This window comes from Pygocentrus nattereri, chromosome 21, assembly GCF_015220715.1.
Source record: "Pygocentrus nattereri isolate fPygNat1 chromosome 21, fPygNat1.pri, whole genome shotgun sequence".
Lineage (NCBI taxonomy): Eukaryota > Metazoa > Chordata > Actinopteri > Characiformes > Serrasalmidae > Pygocentrus > Pygocentrus nattereri.
Window position 1 is genome coordinate 11,272,939 of NC_051231.1, and position 19,216 is coordinate 11,292,154.

Genomic DNA, 19,216 nt, shown 5'->3' on the forward strand with positions numbered 1-19,216 from the left:
TATATATGCTAATATATGTAACATATTTGAAACCCCTATATTGCCATATATGAGAATTCTGTATGGATTGGTTGATCAACTTAAGGCAAAAACTGTGGAAATTCATTTTTTTTGGCCAAACCATCCCTTTAAAGCAGAATGACCTGAACACAAAACCTTGTCAGCAGCACTGTGCTTAATTAATATTAACTAACAGGCCTCTACAGGGATGTTTTGTTTTTTGGGGAGTCAGGGGTGAACACTGCTGAGATGGGGGAAGAAAAAAAAAAAAAGTGTAATGGAGGACATCAACCAACATTGACAGTACTGGCTGGCTACAAATGCTGCAGTAACTCTGACACCTAGTGGTGAAAATTGTTTTTATTTACACAGAAAGGACAGGATATTGATTCATAAACATGAACATTCTGAGAATATTCTGGTATTAAAGTACTGTTCTGATATTACGTCAAAATCAGTTTCCTTAATGAAGGAAATTAAGGCTCATCCTAATCGGCTGCGCTTCAGTTTTTCATTGTTGACTTTTGCCGTCTTTTTGCGTCCTTGTGCTTCTTCCGGTACTCCTGTTGAAATAAACAAGAAAAGAGTTTATTTATAATGCACTACTTTTGAGCAATGTACATTCTTAAAAATTGGGGTTCTATCAGGTTTCTCTAATAAAGAAAATGGTTCTATAAAGAACCATGAGCACACAAAGAACCCTTTGCATGATCTTGCATAAAAGACTTCACACTGACTGAGAATGTGGTGGATATGGTTCTATATAGAACCTTTTTGAAACAGGCTCTATATAGCACCAAATAGGTTCTTCTACTGTTACGATGTCAAGCCTGTATCAACAGAAAAACCTTTTTGGGTGCTATATACAGCACATTCTCAATTAATCTGTAGCAGTATGCAATCATACAAAAGGGTTTTACATTACATTACATTACCAGCATTTGGCTGACGCTCTTATCCAGAGCGACTTACAATTTGATCATTTTACACAATTGGCCTAATTGCATGTCTTTTGGACTGTGGGAAGAAACCAAAGAACCCGGAGGAAACCCACGCAGACAAGGGGAGAACATGCAAACTCCACACAGAGAGGAACCCGGTCGCCCGGCCGGGGAATCGAACCCAGGCCCTCCTTGCTGTGAGGCGACAGCGCTACCCACCACGCCACCGTGCCGCTTTGATCATGCAAAGGGTTCTTTGAGTGTCTATGGTTCTACATAAAACCATTATGTAGTTTTATACTCTGCTGAATATTTGGACTATTAAGACTACACAAGAATTTTATTGTTTCTTTGGTAAATCAGTCAGTATATCACAAAATCTTACATTTCACCACCACTGCTTTATGTTAGAACATTATTTATTATTTGTTTGTTTCTATAATAGGGTTAAGAAACGTGAAAAACAATATATTGAATGTCTACATTGCATTAGCATGCAGTATGTGAGTAATAAAAACCATAGACCAAGCTTTTATTTTGGATTTTAACGTTTAAAAGATCACTTGAGAATCAAAAATACACTCACACTTTATTGAATATTATAAACAACTGGAGAGTTCCATCTGTATCCATTTGTAACAATCTGGATACAAGTTTTTGAAAAAAACTCATATCGCTGATGTATAATGAAAATCCTGGTTTTATTTTGCTAATAAATGTGATGCTAATCGTAGTATTGCACTGATATTTAATTTTTGTGTAAAGCACAGTATTCAATAATGTATCATGAAAAAAAAAAAAAAATCTCTTAAGTGCTTTATAATATATTTTGCAACAAAAGTCAATTCTAAAATTGTAACAAGTAAAATGAATGCAGAGGAATTGCCACTTTCAGCCTTTTACCTATTAACTATACTTATTATCCTACCTCTCTGAGTTGTGCCCTCTTCTCCTCCCATGCTTCTCTTTGGTCCTCAAGTTTCTGACTTCTCCAGAACATTCTAGGTCCCTCTGGAATGAGAAATTGATTTAATTGATTATATTGTAGCCAATTTTTAAAAGAAGAGCAAATAAAATGCATGATACAATAAGAAATAAACCCATATCTTACCCTTTAACCTTATGTCGTCTTCAAAGAAAAAGAAAAACTTTTTTGTGGGGGCTGGCTCTCTGTAACAAAATAAATAAGTAAATAAATAAATAAAATTACAGTAGGTAACTAATGAATGTAAGTAATTCATTGTCTATATAACACATGGAAAGCAGATTTAAAGCAATGTTTTGGCCAAAAATACAAATCCATATTACTCTACATCTACTGGATCAGCCAATGTTTGGTGTCTGAAGCATGCTTCTTTACAATGTAGCTATGAGGGTAACGTAACTAAGCAACAAAAGCTTGCAGCCATTGTAGCCACCAGGCCAGCATTGTGCTAACCACATGCCTAAAAAGAAAAAAAAACAAAAAAACAACAACAACCACCCACACAATTTCCTCACATTGAGTTGCTCAGAATCTGAAACGGTGCTTGCTTATGTGGTTTCTGACACTCTATGACACTTTTAAACTGTGACTGTACTTTTGTCTATAATATAGTCACATTGTGTCACACAGTATCAGAAACCACATATTTGATTATTTAGGCATGAAATTCACTCAACGGCTATAAGCAGCTACATTAGCCTTGTAGCTCCAGTGCAAAATTCAAAAAGAAAACTACAGACACCAAACCTGCCCAAACCACTGCTTTAAAATCAGCTTTTAAACTGAAAAAAGAGAAACTTTTGCATTACTTTAAGCATAAAAATCAGCTGCTGATTCACAGACAACTGACTAAAACGGCATAAGGTAAAAGATCAGAAAGTGCTGATCCACACTTCAGCTTACTCAGTGGTGACGGAAGTGGAGGCTGACTGGTCTTTATGTTCCTCCTCCTCCTCTACATCATCCTCATCTGAACTGCTGTCCTGGAAATGAGGGTCCACTTGCCAAGACACTTTGGGCCCTTTCAGGGTCTCAAATTTGTATTCATCTGAACAAGCAAAATGGAAAATGTTCAAATGCTAGTTTCTTGGGCACTGATCTGACACTTAGTGTTAGTATAACTCTAAATGCCAGCAGAAAATGCTTGATGTAATATCAGTGATAAATCTGTAAATTTAGTCTGAATTATGACTTTCTTGTAGTGCAACATAAACTAAATACAACAGTGTAAATACAACAGGAGCAGCATGTAGCTTAACATTAACACCCATCTTATCAATATACTAATATTATATCACCGTACTACATTACCTTACCATATTATCATAATGATTCTAATTCTGCTCAGTTGTTTTTTTGAGCAAGTGTTTAACTGTATTAAAAATGCCATATATAAGTTGTACTGTTCTTCCTCTAGCGTACTTTTAAATGGCTGTCCTATATGTTAAAAACACCTCTTCTTGATGCATAATACTTTTAATGAGAAAAAATATCAATTTGTCACTAAGGTTTCAGATATCGAAAAAGAAAGTGATATTGTGCCATCTCTGTTTGTAAAGATGGCATCAGCAAAGGATGTTTGAAAACATGAAAAAAATATGTATTTAGCAGGGGCATCACTAGAAAGTTATGGATGAGGGGCTAAATCTTTATGAGGGTGCATGGGGGCATGCTCCTTCAGGAGAAATTGAAAACAATTGTCCCAAAATGTCTGTTCATCAATAATTTTTAGTGTAGCAATATGCAAATAGAAAAAAATGGATTTGTTTAAATTGGCACACAGTAGTAATATGATCTAAAATTACTTAAATGTGACACTATATAATGTAAACCTAAAGGTGGTGGCCCTTCTCCGAGTTTGTGTGGTCTACTGCTTTGTGCCACTTACTGTTGTCTGGGGCAGATCTAGCAGGACAGAAATGGTGGCATCCTATGACATCGCCATTTTTAAAGTCTGAATTTTTCAGGATGACCCATTCTACTGCTAGTGTTTGTCTATGGAGATTGCATGGCTATGTGCTTGATTTTATCCCCCTGTTAGCAATGGGTGAGGCTGGAACACCTGAACACATTAATTAGGAGGGTCCACATACTTTTTGGTAATACATTGTGGCTGTGTTGACCATAATTTGCCACAAGTTCATATTACAGCTAGATATCTTCAGTTTGTAATCACTTGCTATTTAACTCTTAACACTTACTTATGCTTTTAGTTAACTTTCAGCCAATATTCTCTAGTCACAATTTCAGTGGTAACAGACTGAAATCAGTGCTGGAATACAGCAGCATCAGCCTCCTCAAGGTCCTAGTGCCCTAGGTCTAATGTTGATATGTGCTAACCTGGTTAAAAAAAAATAAAATGAATGAGAAAAACTACTGATGATTAAGTAGTAATATTCACTCATTTGAGGCTGCTTCGTGAAACTGGCCTAGTATCACCCCTGTTGTTCAACTAGATGGATGGAATAACTAATAACAAATGTTTACCTGTTTTTGAGGTGGTATCTGCTGTATCATCTCCAAAGAAAGAGAATTTAAAAACACTTGACGCCTCTTTTTCAGTTTCTACACTAGATGAAAGAGACCACATGTGCATGTCTTGCCCTGTAGCTTCATCTTCATTCTCGTCTTCCTCTTTGTCCCATGTAAGTTCCTCCTTCTTTTCATTCTGGCTGTGTGTTGACGTTCCAAAAACCTCTTTCAGGTCCACAGCCACATCATAATAGATCTCCTTAGAAACCTCTGGAAGTTTCTCTGCCTCTTCACGTTTCTTTCGCCTCACGGCTTTGCTGCGTAGGGATGAACGGGTGGAGAGATTAGAAGATCTTAAATGCCAGGTAAGGTAAAAATCCCAAAAATAAATAACAATAAAACACACCTTTCTTTTTTTGGTTCTTCCATCTTGGATTCGAAAACAGAATGTGCATCACTGGTTGGATCGTAATGCAAAGCTGAGATGTCCCTGAAGTTTAAGAGACATTTAAGATTAAAGAATATACTCATTTTAAAGGAAAAGAAACAGCAAATATAAAAATTACAAGAATATGAAAGACGTTTCATCTAAACCAGTGGTCACCAACCCTGGTTCTGGAGATCTATTTTCCAGCAGAGTATAGTCCCAACTACAGTCTGCCACACCTGCTCCAGCTTATTAACTTCTTCAGAAGTCTTTGTTTGGCTGAATCAGATACATTAGTGTCAGATAAGGAGGAAGCAGTGTTTTAGTGGTAGGTTGAAACTAAACTGCAGGAAAGTAGATCTCCAGTTGGAGGGTTGGTGATCTAAATGTAAACCTGGATCCAATCACCCACTATGAAATAACAGGTAAACATGCTTTTCATGATTAAAGGGTTCTTTGCATGGTGAAATGGTTCTTCATATTCATGGAGAATGCGTTGATGTGTTGTAAATAGTTCTATATAGAACCTTTTTGAAAAGAGTTTTTAGATTGATCTCGTAACAATGTGAGAGGCCTTTTTAAAAGTTTCTATATAGAACTATTTACAACACATTCTCCATCAATCTGAAGAACTCTCCTGAGATGCAATCAACACATTAATGATGCAAAGGATTCCTTGAGCGTTTATGATTCTATATAGAACTATTTTCTTTACTAAAGAACCTTTTTTAAGTTTGTAGGTATTTCCATCATCAGAGAGCTGGCTGAACGGTGACTATTTGGGAACCTTCAATCTTGGTCCTGACTGAGAGCGACTTGTGCCTGTGGCTCACAATCTTTGATGCCAGAACTGAAGCAGTTAGTTTTAGCCTGCAGATTTGCTACATTTTTTATCTTAGTCTTGCAGTAGTAAATTAGCCAACACTCTGAAAGGTCTCTCACAGAAGGTTATTACATGAACTATGTTATCAATGTACTGACTCATGCCTGAGCCATTATTTTACAATAGTTTTGAGATTTATTTATTTATGTAGTATACTTACTTAATAATTAACGAATTTGTGTACTTTATCATTATCAAGGTTTTGATTTTTCCCAATTTTCTCCACAATTTGGTCATGTCCAATTCCACTAGTTAGGACTCCCCCAATGACACGATACCACCTGCACTAGGAGGGAAGAAAGTTACCACAGGATTCCTCCGAGACCTGTGAAACACCACATTATTCTTTTCATGCTGCTAACACGACGTCATTGGACAGCTGAACATGTTCAGAGGAAAGCGGCAACCTCCAGTTCTGTTGTGTCAGCTAACAGAAGCCAGTGCTGGCTAGTATCGAGTTGGGTGATGGGGAGGAGCGGGGTCAATCCTACCCACCCAGAGAGAGCGAGGCAAATTCTGCTGTCTTGCACTCTCGGCCATGGATGTCTGTACCATCACCAGGGAATCATTTCCTGATAAGGCCAACGCTTAAGATGGTTTCACCACTTGGGAGCCCAAATTTTTTTTATCTTTTATGGAAAGTGGCCATATTTGTGCAGTGTCCCCTGGTTTCTGTCACCACCACTATGATTAAAGGTTGTCCACAGTGAACCATTTCACATCAACATACTCCAAATGACTTTGTTTACATCTCAATCACTGAATTATGCGGAAAAAAGATTTCTCCTTTAATAAAGTTAAAGTTAATGAGCTCCATTAATGAGTGCTGCTGCATCTTTTAAAGCTGATGGTAACATTTTACTTGAATTCGGCTGCATAACATTGACATAACTATGCCGAACATCTTATGGGAAACGTCACACGCTCTCGTGATTTTTGTTCAGTAATATAACAGTGTCATGTCACTATTACTGGTGACTGTCCTGATGGCTGTTTGATGTCGTGACAGCTAATTAGAGTACAGAGCAAATGTTTGCATGTGAAATTAGTTGGCATGACAGCAAACATTATGATATCTGCTTTGACATGTTTATGTCATGGTTATGTCAAACTTACACAACTGAAGTTACCAACCTGGGATTGTTTTGGACTATTTATATTTACTCATACAGTAAATGGCACTCAGACAGAAATCAGATAATCAGATGTATATTTTTTGCATTTTTAAGGTATTCGGAGGTATTTTACATTTGTGGTGCTCCTAGATTTAAATATAATAATGCAACTTGTACCTGAAGGTCTTGCCTTTAGCTGCCTTTGTACTCGTGTCACTGGGCTCAATGCTGACATTAACAACACTTTGTAGAATAGCCATGTTCTTCTTCTTCTCCTCGATAAGCTCCTGCTCTGCTGGCACCTGGGATCCTGCATCTGAAACAAATGTTTACACAACATGTGAAACTAGAGAATAAAAAAATTTAATTACAAGTAATTATACTCAAAGATTACTCTTCTTTACTTTCAGCAATCATAGGATTTAAACTGCACAATGGGTTTCTCCACACTCAATTTTCCCTAAAATGGAGCTTAAATGCAGCATCTTTGCCACAACAACAATGTGGGTGCTCAAACACTGTCATTCACACTGAATCACTGTAAGAAAGAATCTGGGAAAAAAATAGTCCCAAGAGATACTAAACATTCGGTCATCACAATCTCTGCACTCCGAAAGGGTTTCTGAATTCAGTTTTTAATAAGAAATCAATATTTACTGTAGAACAACATTATACAAGTTATATACATGGAAACCACCCAAAACTGCCAAATATATCTAAGAAAATTGCAAAAAAAAGGTGAGGAAGAAAAGTTCGTGACAAGTTTATCCAGCCTCATTTATGGCCATAAAAGACAACATCCACATGTCTCTAATAGTTTTTGTTCCAAGTAAGGATTGATGCTGTCTCAAAAGACATTATTCAGTAAAGTACAACTGGAAATGCAAAGTTTAAAGTCACCAGCTGAAATGAAATGAAGGGTATTACTGGGGAGTTTGTCTCTCTTTGCTGCAGTAACAGCCTTTACATTTTAAAAAGATAGAAAATGGTTCTATATAGATCTGGTTCCATACATTAAAAAAAATTAAGAAAATAGTTCTATACAGACCAGGGCTCCACAATGTGCATCTCTTACTGTACTGTTGTGGCTCCACAGCAAGAAATGGTCTTAAACGTTGGAGTTAATGTAGAACAGCTAATTCACCCTTTAACTATGAAGGTTGGTGCACAGACTGCTGGTCAGCATAACAATGCAGACAAAAATCTCATCTAGCTAGCAGCTAATGAAAAGGCAAAGAGAAAGATTTAAGACAAACATTGATCATTTGGAGACGAATGGTCTTATTTGCATTTATAATCACTCCTTTTTTCCTGATACCTTTAATCTGCAACAAACGGTCAAACACTAAAAAGTCACAAAGCTGAAGTCAGTTTCTCGTTCGCCAGCTTCTCATTTAAATTCTCCCGTTCCACCTTAAAAGGTGCAGCAGTTACATTCTGGCGCCTCAGGCACCATTTAAGGTGGAACGTGAAAATTTGAACAAGAAGCTGGAAACTGAAGCGACTTCAGCCTCGTAAAGTTGAACATTGAGAGACATTTTACAAGAAACCTTTCCACTTTTGCTGAGCTAAAGCTTAAAGCTGAGCAAAGTAAGTCTTATGCTTACTTTGATACATTGGGCTTTAAACCCCTCCAGCTGAGGCTTGACAGTGATCTTGGTGACCTCAGGCTCATGCGTGGCTGCAGCAGAGCTCCATTCTATAGGTCAGTGCTTTTCTATGGAGGTTTTCAAGTTGTGTGTGCAAATGAATGCCTGCGACAGCAATGGGTGCAGCTTAAAGTAGCTAAATACACTAATTAGTATGGCTCTCTGGACACTCTTGGAGATACAGTGTATGTATGGAGAAATACATTGGGTATGGTCACAAACGGTATGTAAATATGATATTTCACTGTAATATTATTGTATTACTGCCACCATAAGGAAAGGAGGCAGTCAAAACAGGGTTAGCTGACCTTCCTCTTCTTCCCCATCGTTTTCAAGAAACTTTGCATCCATCTGAAATCTCGGATCTGTTCCAAATCTGGATTGCAATTCCATGAGCTGAAAAAGTAATACTCACATAAGGAAGAGTATAGCACAGGAAATGCCACGGTTTAAATTATTTTAAATCTGGTTCCAAAAGATACAGTTGTATGCACACCCTTGGTCAAATTTCATGTACACACTAATAAATAAATGTCATATTATGCCAATTTTAGTGCACTATTTCTATTTATTTGCCAAGCATATTGGGAAAAGTTAACAAACGCCATATAATAAACATATATGCCATGTAAACATTTATAATATATGTAGTTTTCCCAATATGTTCAATTTACCAAATAAACAGTAATTGTGCATTAAAATATGCAGAAATGTGTTGCCTGTACAGAATGAATTTACACTACATGGCCAAAAGTATACGGACACTTGACCCTCAGACCTACATGAGCTTGTTGAACATTCCATTTCAAAATCATGGCCATTAATATTTGATGATGTTAGATAAGAAGGCCTGGCTGACAATCATTTCAATCAATCCTCGAGAGTTGTTTAATGTGATTGAGGTCAGGGCTCTGTGCAGGCCACTGGAGTTCCTCCACACTAAACCCATCAAACCATGTCTTTACAGTCATTCTGGAACAGGAAAGGTTCTTTCACCAAACCGCTGCCACAAAGTTAGAAGCATATAATTGTCTAAAACGTCTTTGTGTGCTGTAGCATTAACATCACCTTTCTCTGGAACAGCCGCAGCTCATTATCCCTCCTCCACCAAACGTTACCGTTGGCACTACGCATTCCAGTACATGGCCTTCTCCTGGCATCCACTAAACTCAGATTCATCCATCAGGCTGCCAGATAGTGAAGTATGATTCATCACTCCACACGATTCCAAACCTCCAGAGTCCAGTGGCAGCCTGCTTTACACCACTCCAGCTGTTGCCTGGCACTGTGTGTAGTAATCTTAGGCTTGTGTGCAGCTGCCATAGAAGCCTGTTTCATGAAGCTCCTGGTGCACAGTTCTCGTGCTAATGTTGTTTCTAGAGGCACTGCGGAACTATGTACTGAGTGATGCATGGGTTTGTGTGGTCTACCACTTTGTGGCTGAGCTGTTGTTGCTTCTAGATTGTTGTTGTTTCTATTTCACAATGAAAGCAGATCTAGCAGGGCAGAAATCTCACAAACTGACCTGTGGCAAAGGTGGCATCCTGTAACAGGATAACATTTAAAATCAACAAGCTCTTCAGTAAAACCCATGCTACATATAATGCTTGTTTATGGAGATCACATAAATACGTTCCTCCGTTTATACCCCTGATGGGTGTGGCTGAGACGCCTGAATACAATAATTAGTGTCCACATACTTTTGACCATATAGTGTAGATTTATTTAGACAAACAAAAATGTAACAACCGTCCTGTCATGTGAGCGAGAACAGAAACCATTTAACCGTATGTTCATAGTTACCTTCTGTCCAGCTTTGCCTTCAAACTGTGGTTTTATCTGGAAACGGTTTTCCTCATCATCTTCATCCTCACTGCTATCAAACAGTTTACTACCACCTGCCTTCTTGCGTTCCTACAGAACAGCAATAGGAATGATTGGCATGAGAAGAGTAATCCCACAGAAAAAAAATTTAAGGAAGTACTGTTACTATTTCTGTTCTTCTACCTTTTCTTTAAGGTGTTGTCTTTCCACAGCTCCTGATCTGTCTTCTTCATCAGAATCTGTGGCCTCCTCAAAGAGGGTCTTCTTCTGGGGTGCAGGGGTTTCTTCATCTTCATCGTCAGAATCAAACACGATATGCTTTCCTTTGTTTGCATTTGGGATGTCCTTAAAAATATTTTTTATACACATCAATAAACATTAAAAGTTAAGAAGACTGTAATCAGTTTTCATTCTTTTTAATATGCAACTTATTTCAATATTTTTTTATTATTAAAAATTATTATTGATTTTATTATTGTTTCTAAAACTAAAAGGTATTTTTAAATGCTCCATACAACAGTATGAAGAGAAAGTAAATAATAACACATTGGACTTTTTTCATTTGTCATACGAAATGTATTCATTACTATATATTAAAGCAGCACTGTGTATGAGTTTTGGTTAAAAGTAAAAGAAATATCATCATTGAACTGGGCAAGTTGCACAGTAAAGCCTGAATAATAATTTAACTGTTATTAAGTCAAAAGACATGGGGGTCAGGTGTTTTTCCAATCTTGTCATACGTCTTTACGAATTAACGTCACAAGCGCTGCCTCTGTCATTAGGTCTCAGATGCAAAAATCAACATTGTAACAGTCCTTTACCAAGGTTTCACTGAGTTCTATTTGAGTTCTCAGAGTTGAACACTCACAAAAGTCAGATTTATCTGCTTGTGGGATGTGGGACAAAACATTCTTCTGCCCTTTGCATACAATTACACTTTTCGAACAGAGAGGTCTCCAAATCCCCAAATTCTGTAGTGTTGCTTTAATTGTCTTCATGTTATGTCTATTGCTGTCACGTTATACAGTGGTCACAAATATTACAAAATCATCTAATACATCTATAACAACTTTATTGTTGTAAAGTATCAGAATCATTTTGTACATTTACCTGCAATAATTTTAGAATTTTTGCTTCAAAACTACTGAACATTGCTGTCATGACAAAACCGTGCATCTCAGCAATGCTAACTTACATTGTTAGAGATAAATAAAAGCTTTGAGTGCAATGATTTTTTTACCTTATGAATATCACGTCCACCCCTGGTGACAATTTTACTTCAACACATGTAACTGTATTTAATACACAAAAAAGCCAACAGTCTCATTACTCACCAATCTAGAAAGAGCTCCTTGAATCAGCTTCTTCTGTTGCTCCGCCTCTTTCTTCCTCTGGTCTAAAGCAGCAAGACGCTTCTGATTGTCCTGCTGCTGCTTGACCGTGTCTGCAACAGTCTGCTCAAGCGGTTTGAGATGCAATGCTGCATTGTTTGTAGTCCATTCAGAACTTGCTACAGTCGATCCCTTCTGCAATGCTTCCATGTTGTTGCCTTTCTCCTCCTCTTCATCACTCGCCTCTGATTCCTCATTGGATGTGGAGCTATTTGATGAATCAGGGGCAGAAGCAGGCGTGGTGTGTTCATTAGGTAATTTAGCATGTGCGTTTGAGGCTTCTGTGACGTCTTTTTGGGGGGAAGGTGTGGCCAATGCCTGGTTTTTGGGTACAGAATGTGTGCTGGCATTCACTTTAACAGTTTCTGGTCGGTCATCTTCACTACTTTCCATCTCATCACTTGATGAAGCGCATTCAGATGAGGAACTAGTGTGAGGAAGAGGTGCACTGTTCATTTTTGGCTGTGGGTCCACAGATGCTGACAAATGTGAAGGTTCTGAAAGTTGATCTTCCAAGCTACTTTCCTTTGGCACCGTAAGTTGGTCTCCCTTGAGCCTTTTGGGCTCCTCTCTAGATTCATGGTCGGTCTTCTCTGCTGGTCTTTTGAGACACGAGCCTGAGAGCGAGGAACTGAAAAGGTCCTTAGTTCCAACAAAAGGAGGAAGAGATGGTTTCAATGCTGTCTCTGCTTGCTCCTCGTTCTCCACGTCAGGTTCAAGGAGAGAAGCTAAGATATCCTCTGGGTTGTTGCCACTCTTTTTTGACGGTGCTCTTGAGGGACTTGTTTTGGGAAGCTCGCTTGGCCCAGCTTGCTGCTCGCTTACCACACCATCACTTTCCTCATCATCCGAAAGTTCTTCTGCATTTTTGACAAGATTCTCCAAATCTGCAAGTGATAGATCCAGCCTGTAACAGTTACCCATCATAGCGTCATAATCCGAATCTACGCTTTCGCTTGATGATTCGTCACTATTGTCAGACTCTATCTGAGGCATTGGAGCATCTCTAGATTTGTTCTTCACCGTCTTAACATTACCTTTACTGGTTTTGTCAATAGAATTCTCACCAAGCCCCTCAAAGTCTGGCTCCTCAGCCTTGCCTGGCATTTTCTTCTGAGCGAGAATTTCATCCGTATCAGCCGAGTCATACTCCTCATCACTCTTTGAAGATTTTGATGCCAGTTGAGCTCTCACGCCATGTTCTCCATCCCAGAACATATTCGATTTCACAACAAAATCATCTCCAACCACCTCCAAGTTATCATCCTCCTCCTCTATGGATGCTGCTTTTTGGATTTGTGAACGTTCGTGAGCAACCAGCATCCTTATTTCATCCTCTGAGTCTGCATCACTGTCTAAAAAACACACAGGCTTTACAGAAAGTCTCTGCTTTATTTGTCTTACTGAAAGATCTCGTCCATTGCTCTGTGCTGCAGTCCTTTTCTTACTAGCAGTCAGTACTGTAGTTCCACATGGTGCAGTGCTAATAGACAAATCTGTTCTGGTCTTCTTAGGGCATTTTTTCTGAGGTGGGAACTCTCCTCTTCTCTTCTTGCTGATTTCGTCATATCCACCATCCAACTCCCACGTCAGCTTGGACACTGGAGTGATGCCCTCCACAGCATCCAGTTTCTTGATGTTGTGGCAGTGCTTGGATGGGTCATATTTGAAGACTTGAACATGAGTTAAGTCAAATATTAAGCTTGTGTTAAATACCAAATTACTAAACTGAGATATACCCTTTTAAAACACATTTTTATGCAAGATCATTGAAGTAAATATTTAAAAAGGATATTTTGTTTTTGCCTTGACATTTAAGGTGAAGGACAGGAAGGACTCTTCCAAATTTGCTCACAACCCAATTCTTCAGAAAAGACAAAAGACAGGACATCACTAACAGCAAAAATATAAAAAATATATTCTACTGTCAAACTAATCCTAGGAACGCGTGAAGAACCTTGTGTCCAGGGATTTCAGTTCCTGGAACAGCTGCTTTCATGTGGAAGTTCTCAACACCAGCTGCCTTGAAAGACTCCACTATTCTCGCTTGGGGGTCTGTCCTTGGCGTTTGAGCCTTCTCATCTGCTTTCTGACGCTCTTCGGCAAGCCTGGGAGAGATGTGATAACGGCCAATAAGGGTAAGCGATATGGCCAAAACATAACATCATGATACCTGAAGGCATTTCCACAATGCACACTGGGCCTTATTTACCAAAGTTATGTAGGGTTGAAAAATATGTGCTTGCAAATTTCACCAACAGCCATGTTATTCATCAGTTTCATCTTTCACAATATTTAGAAAATGCCTGATTTGCAGTTAACTAATCAAAATAGTCAATAACAGTAAAATAATAACTGTAAAAACAAAAAAATAACATTAATACTAATAACTGGCTTGCAATAATTGTTGTAGTAGTGGATGGACTTTATTATGCGCACAGATGTAAACAAAAGCTGTGAGTGTGCGTTCAATACATTTAAGACTTGCTTTAACTGTAAGCCTCCCTAAAATACTGAACACAGCTTACCTAGTACAGCAAAAGCTCATGAACAGCAAATTAACACTCAAGTGACCAGTGTTAAATAATTACACTATATAATCATATAACAACCATTTGACCTAAACAGTGGTGGGATCAGGGTTAGGATGCGGACCAGGGTGAGGGTTAGGTTTAGGTTCTTGGTTGAGGTTAGGAATAGAGCCAGGTTTAGAGTTAAAGAAAATTATGGTCAATTTACAGTGGACTATCCAAAAAAAGTGTTACCCAAAAAAGATAGCTCTGGCCAGTAGGGGGAGCAGTGCACCCCAAACTTCACCTAGAAGAACAACCATTGTCTCAGAAGCTACTGAATACTTTTGTTTTATTAGCTCACATCTGAATGAATTAGGAAGTGCATCATTTCAATTATATTTATATCAATTTTCTCCTTAATTTAGACATTTCCAATTCTACCCACTAGTTAAGACTCCCCCAGTTACATGATACCATCAGGGCTATGAGGACGAAAACAAGCACAGGCTTCCTCAGAGACCTGTGAAGCGCCACCACATATTTTTGAACTGCCGCAAACAACATCACTAGATAACGCGCTTGGAGGAGAATGCCAATTGGCAGTTCTGTTACATCAGATGTCTGTGCTAGCTAACACTGTGCTGATTGATGAGGGGAGATGGGATGGGCCATCTGAGAGCTGTACTCTCTTAGACTCCATGAATGGCTGTAACATCACCAGGGACCAAACTCACGACCTCCTGATCACAGGTCAGCACTTAGATGGTTGCACAACTCAAGAAATCCAGTCCTCAGGACCCCCTGATCTATCACTATGCTTTACTAATTAGGTTGGAGCTGGGTCTTGAGAACTTGTTTCAGAACCACAGTTAGGAAGACATTGATAAAACTAAATAATAGTGTAATGGGCTGAAATGCAATTTGGTATTGTTACTACACTACTCATTTGTCTTTTTAGTGATGCATGCAGATGCTCAAATACTTAAGAAAATGACCAAAAACATTATGATTACAGAAATTACCGGTGTAAAAAGCTTTCCTTTGCCGGTTCAATTTGTATTGTGCCCCCTTTCCATCTGGATTTGTTCAAGACAGTCAAACCTACATAAAAGAAAGTAAGAAACAAAGAAAGAAAAGGTCACATCTTCTACAAAACATTAGCTTTTCAACATAAGACAACAGTAGTTACACTAGCATACATACATTTTTTGTAGTCAGAATCTGAAATGCTGATATTGATATAACCAAAAGTCTTCAGCGGAGCCCCTGTAAAAAAGACCAAGAGGTTCATTTACACTCTTTTGGAAAGCGTACCTCTGTGTTAAACAAACAAAGCTCATTAATCTCGATTAAATCTCTTACCATGTTCATCCTTCCGTGTTATGATCTCCACATCAGAAACCTCACCAAACTTTCCAAATCGATCTCGGAGGTCTTTTTCAGATACGGCGTGGCTCAGGCCACCAATATACAGACGCTTCATTCTTCTGTCTGCTGTGGACAATAAAGACGAAAGTTATTTATTCCACATCAATAAAAGTGCAGGCCTGCACAATGTTTTAATTGCTAATGCAACACTGGCCTTTCCTACACACATCTTACTTAAGAATACAATACACAGAAATGTAATTATTAATATTAAAAATATTAATATTTTTTCATACTAAATATGACCAAAAAAGCTGTTCTCCTGAAAGGGGAATTCTACCATTTTTTTTACTTTCTGTATAATTAAATAAGAGTCATTCTGAGTGGTTTCATATGAAATACTGAGTTTAGATGTATGTGTCCACAGCAGGGGGGATAGAAGAGTTCAATGGCACTAAAAGACCCCTCACAGTTATTACATGAAATGGTTATTAATCGCCCTTTGCCCTGCGATGGACTGGCGACCTGTTCAGGGTGTATCCTGCCTTCCGCCCGAAGACTGCTGGGATAGGCTCCAGCATCCCCCCACGACCCTGACGGAGAAGTGGCTTAGAAAATGGATGGATGGATGGGGTTATTAATCGACTGCTGTGTGGGGTGCTGTGAGGCTAACTTGTCCTTAAAGAACACACACACACACACACACACACACACACACACACACACACACACACACACACAATCATCTAAGCCGCTTCTCCCTCAGGGTTGTGGGTGTGCTGGAACCTATTACAGTTGCCATTGGGCGGAAGGCAGTATACATCCTGGACAGGTCACCCGTCCATTGCAGGGTAGACAGACAGACAAACACATTCACTCACACCTAGGGGCAATTTAGCATGTCCAATTGGCCTGACCGCATGTCTTTGTGGGGGGGCGGAGAACCAGAGGAAACCCACACAGACACTGGGAGAACATGCAAACTCCACACGGAAAGGACCCTGGTCGCCCGGCCAGGGAATCGAAACCAGGCCCTCCTCAAGGTGAGGCGATAGCGCTACCCACCGCACCACCTTCAAAGAAAACATCACTTTTTAAAATGTATTATTTATTTACAATATTTGTTTATTTGACATGGACATTACAGATAAACATGGTCACCTAGAATGCAACAGAAATAGTGTATATGGGGTGTCTAACTTAAGCAAATTTGCAGCCCCTACACTATTTTACTATCAACATTCCATATAAATCATGTGTAGGTTTACTGGTGATTTCAGATATTAAATAAAATGTTTGTATATGTGTTGTAGTCATGGCGACCCCTGGTTTCTATCACCACCACTGTAAAGAAATCTGAATCATGTGACACCAAAGCACTCTGCATGACTATGTTTATGTCACAGTGTTTGAATTACACAGACAACTAATTTGATGTGATTATGCAATGCAATATCACTATTTTGCTTGGCTGTTTCATGAAACTTGTGTAATGTGGCTGAGTTGCTTACAGTTGAGTATCAAGTAAGTTGCAGGACACTTTGCAATTAGGCAACTCAAGAGAAATTTAGTTTCACGTTGTTTTAAAGCAACTAAAGCTCCATGGAAGTTTCGCTGTGTAAAGCCAGCCTTAGGTAAAAAAAAAAAAAAAAACACATTTACATAAATCTGCCTATTCAGCTTACAGCGGTTTAGCCCCGCCCACTCATGCTGAAGTGACAGAGCATTTCAGTTCAGACTGCTTTTTGAACGAGACACAGTACAGGGCAGCCAAAGAAAGAGGTCACTTGTTTATATCAGTCCTAAAGACACGATAACCCAACTGCTGGATAATTCAGCCCTTGAGATGAAAACAGAACTATTCACGCTGGTATGGTACAAGTCCTTCTCAGTAGTGGTGATGGGAACCAGGGGTCACCATGTCTCCAACACAAATATAGCCCTTTTATTTACTATCCAAAACCACCAGTGAATTTCTGACTTTGACATGTAATGATGGTATTCATAGATGTGAAAAGTGAAGCCTTCTTTCTGGGGAACAAACTTGCCTTACAACAACCTGCATGTACTTCCTCCACCATGAATGGATAAAATAAATGGATTAAAATACACTTTAAGCAATAAATAAATAATTAAAAATAACTGTCATAAAACCATGTGTCCGGCATCAAGCAGCGTATTCATAACCATTTAATGTAAAGCTTTCTGTGAGGAGTTTTTAGAGGTGGACGTCTGGTTCCTATCACCACCACTGTGAACAGTTCAAACCCAGTACGTTTCACTAGAAGAGCATTTCACACCAAACCACTTTGTTTACATCTTAGCCATTTAGTTATGCTGAATTTTTTATTCGCCCTTCAAGAGATAAAGTGGTAATATAAAATGAATAAATGTTTTTGGTAGATAAAATCTAAACAAACAAACCTAAACACACGGAAATGTGCAACACGAACACTTTAGCGCAGTTCGCTGTAGCACAACTCCTGATCAGAGCGTCTAACAGCAGCGATAATCGGGAAAGGTAGACGTTTCGAGCAAATTCCAGTTAAGACAACGACACGCTTTATGCATAGCCACACATATGATACGAGCTGGACAGTTTAGCAGCCAGAACACAGAAGAAAAAGAGAGAAATAGAGTAAAATGTGTCTTACATTCATGAGCAACTTCTCACATGGGCTCACTGTAAGGCGTTGCACGATAACGATTCCTCAGCAGCACCAAGAACTCTCTTTTAGTTCCGACATGTAATGTTCCTCGCTCAAATAAAACGTTAGCAAGAGTACCGGACGTCGTAATATTCTTTCTGAATTAAACATTCTTTTGCTATATTTATAATCACGTAGTGGCCCAGAAAGAAATAAAAGCCCAGTATTCCTACTTTTATTTACGAACAAGACTAGCCCGGAGCCGGTTTAAGGGAAGCCTGACCACAACCTTTCTCTCCCGTTACAAGTAAACGTGACTGCACGACGGCAGGGGGCGACCGCGAGCGAGTCCCAAATGAATGGGGGTGAATTGAGCTAAATAAATTGTGACACTTTTTTAATCCCACCTCCGCGTTTAATCCACCCGTGAAGTGAAACATCACATACACACTAGTGAATAAACACACACACACACACACACACACACACACACACACACACACACACACACACACACACTAGGAGGCAGTGGGCACACTTGCCCGGGGAGCAGTCATGTGCTTTCGGCCCTGGGGATTGAACCGGCAACCTTCCGGTCACAAGGCCAGTTCCCTAACCTCCAGCCCACGACTACCGCCTAAATATTTAAAAACGAAAGTTAAAACAGTTCATAATATTTTCATATATTTCAATATTTTAGCCTTATGTTAAATTGTTTTGTATGTAGGAAGTGCCGTTGGATTGCTGCTCAATTTCGTTGTACACTGTGCAATGACAATAAACGCATCTAGTCTTATCTTAAACACTTGTCAAAGACTTTCCTTTAATTTTAGAAAGTACAAGGGTGGATTTCACTACAAAAGAAAAGAAAAGTTACTTTTATTTTTTCTTTTTTTTCTTCACCTAATAGGTTTTGGCAGTAGGGATCCTAAAATGTTTTAGGCTCTTCTGTGTTCAGGAAGTGGATGATTCTTCTACATAAAACATGCTGAAGTAT

General features: G+C 38.9%; 1 protein-coding gene and 1 long non-coding RNA gene across 3 annotated transcripts; one reads left to right on the forward strand and one right to left on the reverse strand.

Annotated features, from left to right (window-relative positions):
* Positions 1–342: 342 nt before the first annotated feature.
* nol8 (nucleolar protein 8) lies at positions 343–18,325 on the reverse strand. Of its 2 annotated transcripts, none has more exons than XM_017704803.2 (17): positions 18,226–18,325; positions 15,566–15,697; positions 15,407–15,469; positions 15,226–15,304; positions 13,648–13,798; positions 13,486–13,554; positions 11,634–13,364; positions 10,480–10,641; positions 10,276–10,386; positions 8,781–8,868; positions 7,001–7,139; positions 4,805–4,888; positions 4,414–4,715; positions 2,830–2,974; positions 2,053–2,111; positions 1,870–1,952; positions 343–563 (listed from the first exon to the last, which is right to left on the reverse strand). In XM_017704803.2, exons 2-17 carry the CDS (start codon positions 15,684–15,686, stop codon positions 504–506), a joined length of 3,447 nt encoding a protein of 1,148 aa, XP_017560292.1. In that variant the 5' UTR covers positions 15,687–15,697; positions 18,226–18,325; the 3' UTR covers positions 343–503. The 2 variants fall into 2 exon arrangements, with proteins under 2 accessions (XP_017560292.1, XP_017560293.1); XM_017704804.2 differs by having other exon boundaries at positions 15,566–15,694; positions 18,226–18,286.
* On the forward strand, positions 4,634–10,685 carry LOC119261950. Its single transcript, XR_005129300.1, has 2 exons — positions 4,634–4,763; positions 10,509–10,685. It is a non-coding gene; the product is annotated as an uncharacterized LOC119261950 (long non-coding RNA).
* Positions 18,326–19,216: the final 891 nt, after the last annotated feature.

Excerpts from the sequence above, each read along its gene's own strand:
- nol8 (XM_017704803.2), bottom strand. The coding sequence starts at position 15,686 with ATGAAGCGTCTGTATATTGGTGGCCTGAGCCACGCCGTATCTGAAAAA. Across the intron at positions 4,889-7,000 it reads GCTAAAGGCAAGACCTTCAG|GGACATCTCAGCTTTGCATT; the intron begins GTACAAGTTGCA and ends CTTAAACTTCAG. Across the intron at positions 2,975-4,413 it reads AGATACCACCTCAAAAACAG|ATGAATACAAATTTGAGACC; the intron begins GTAAACATTTGT and ends TTGCTTGTTCAG.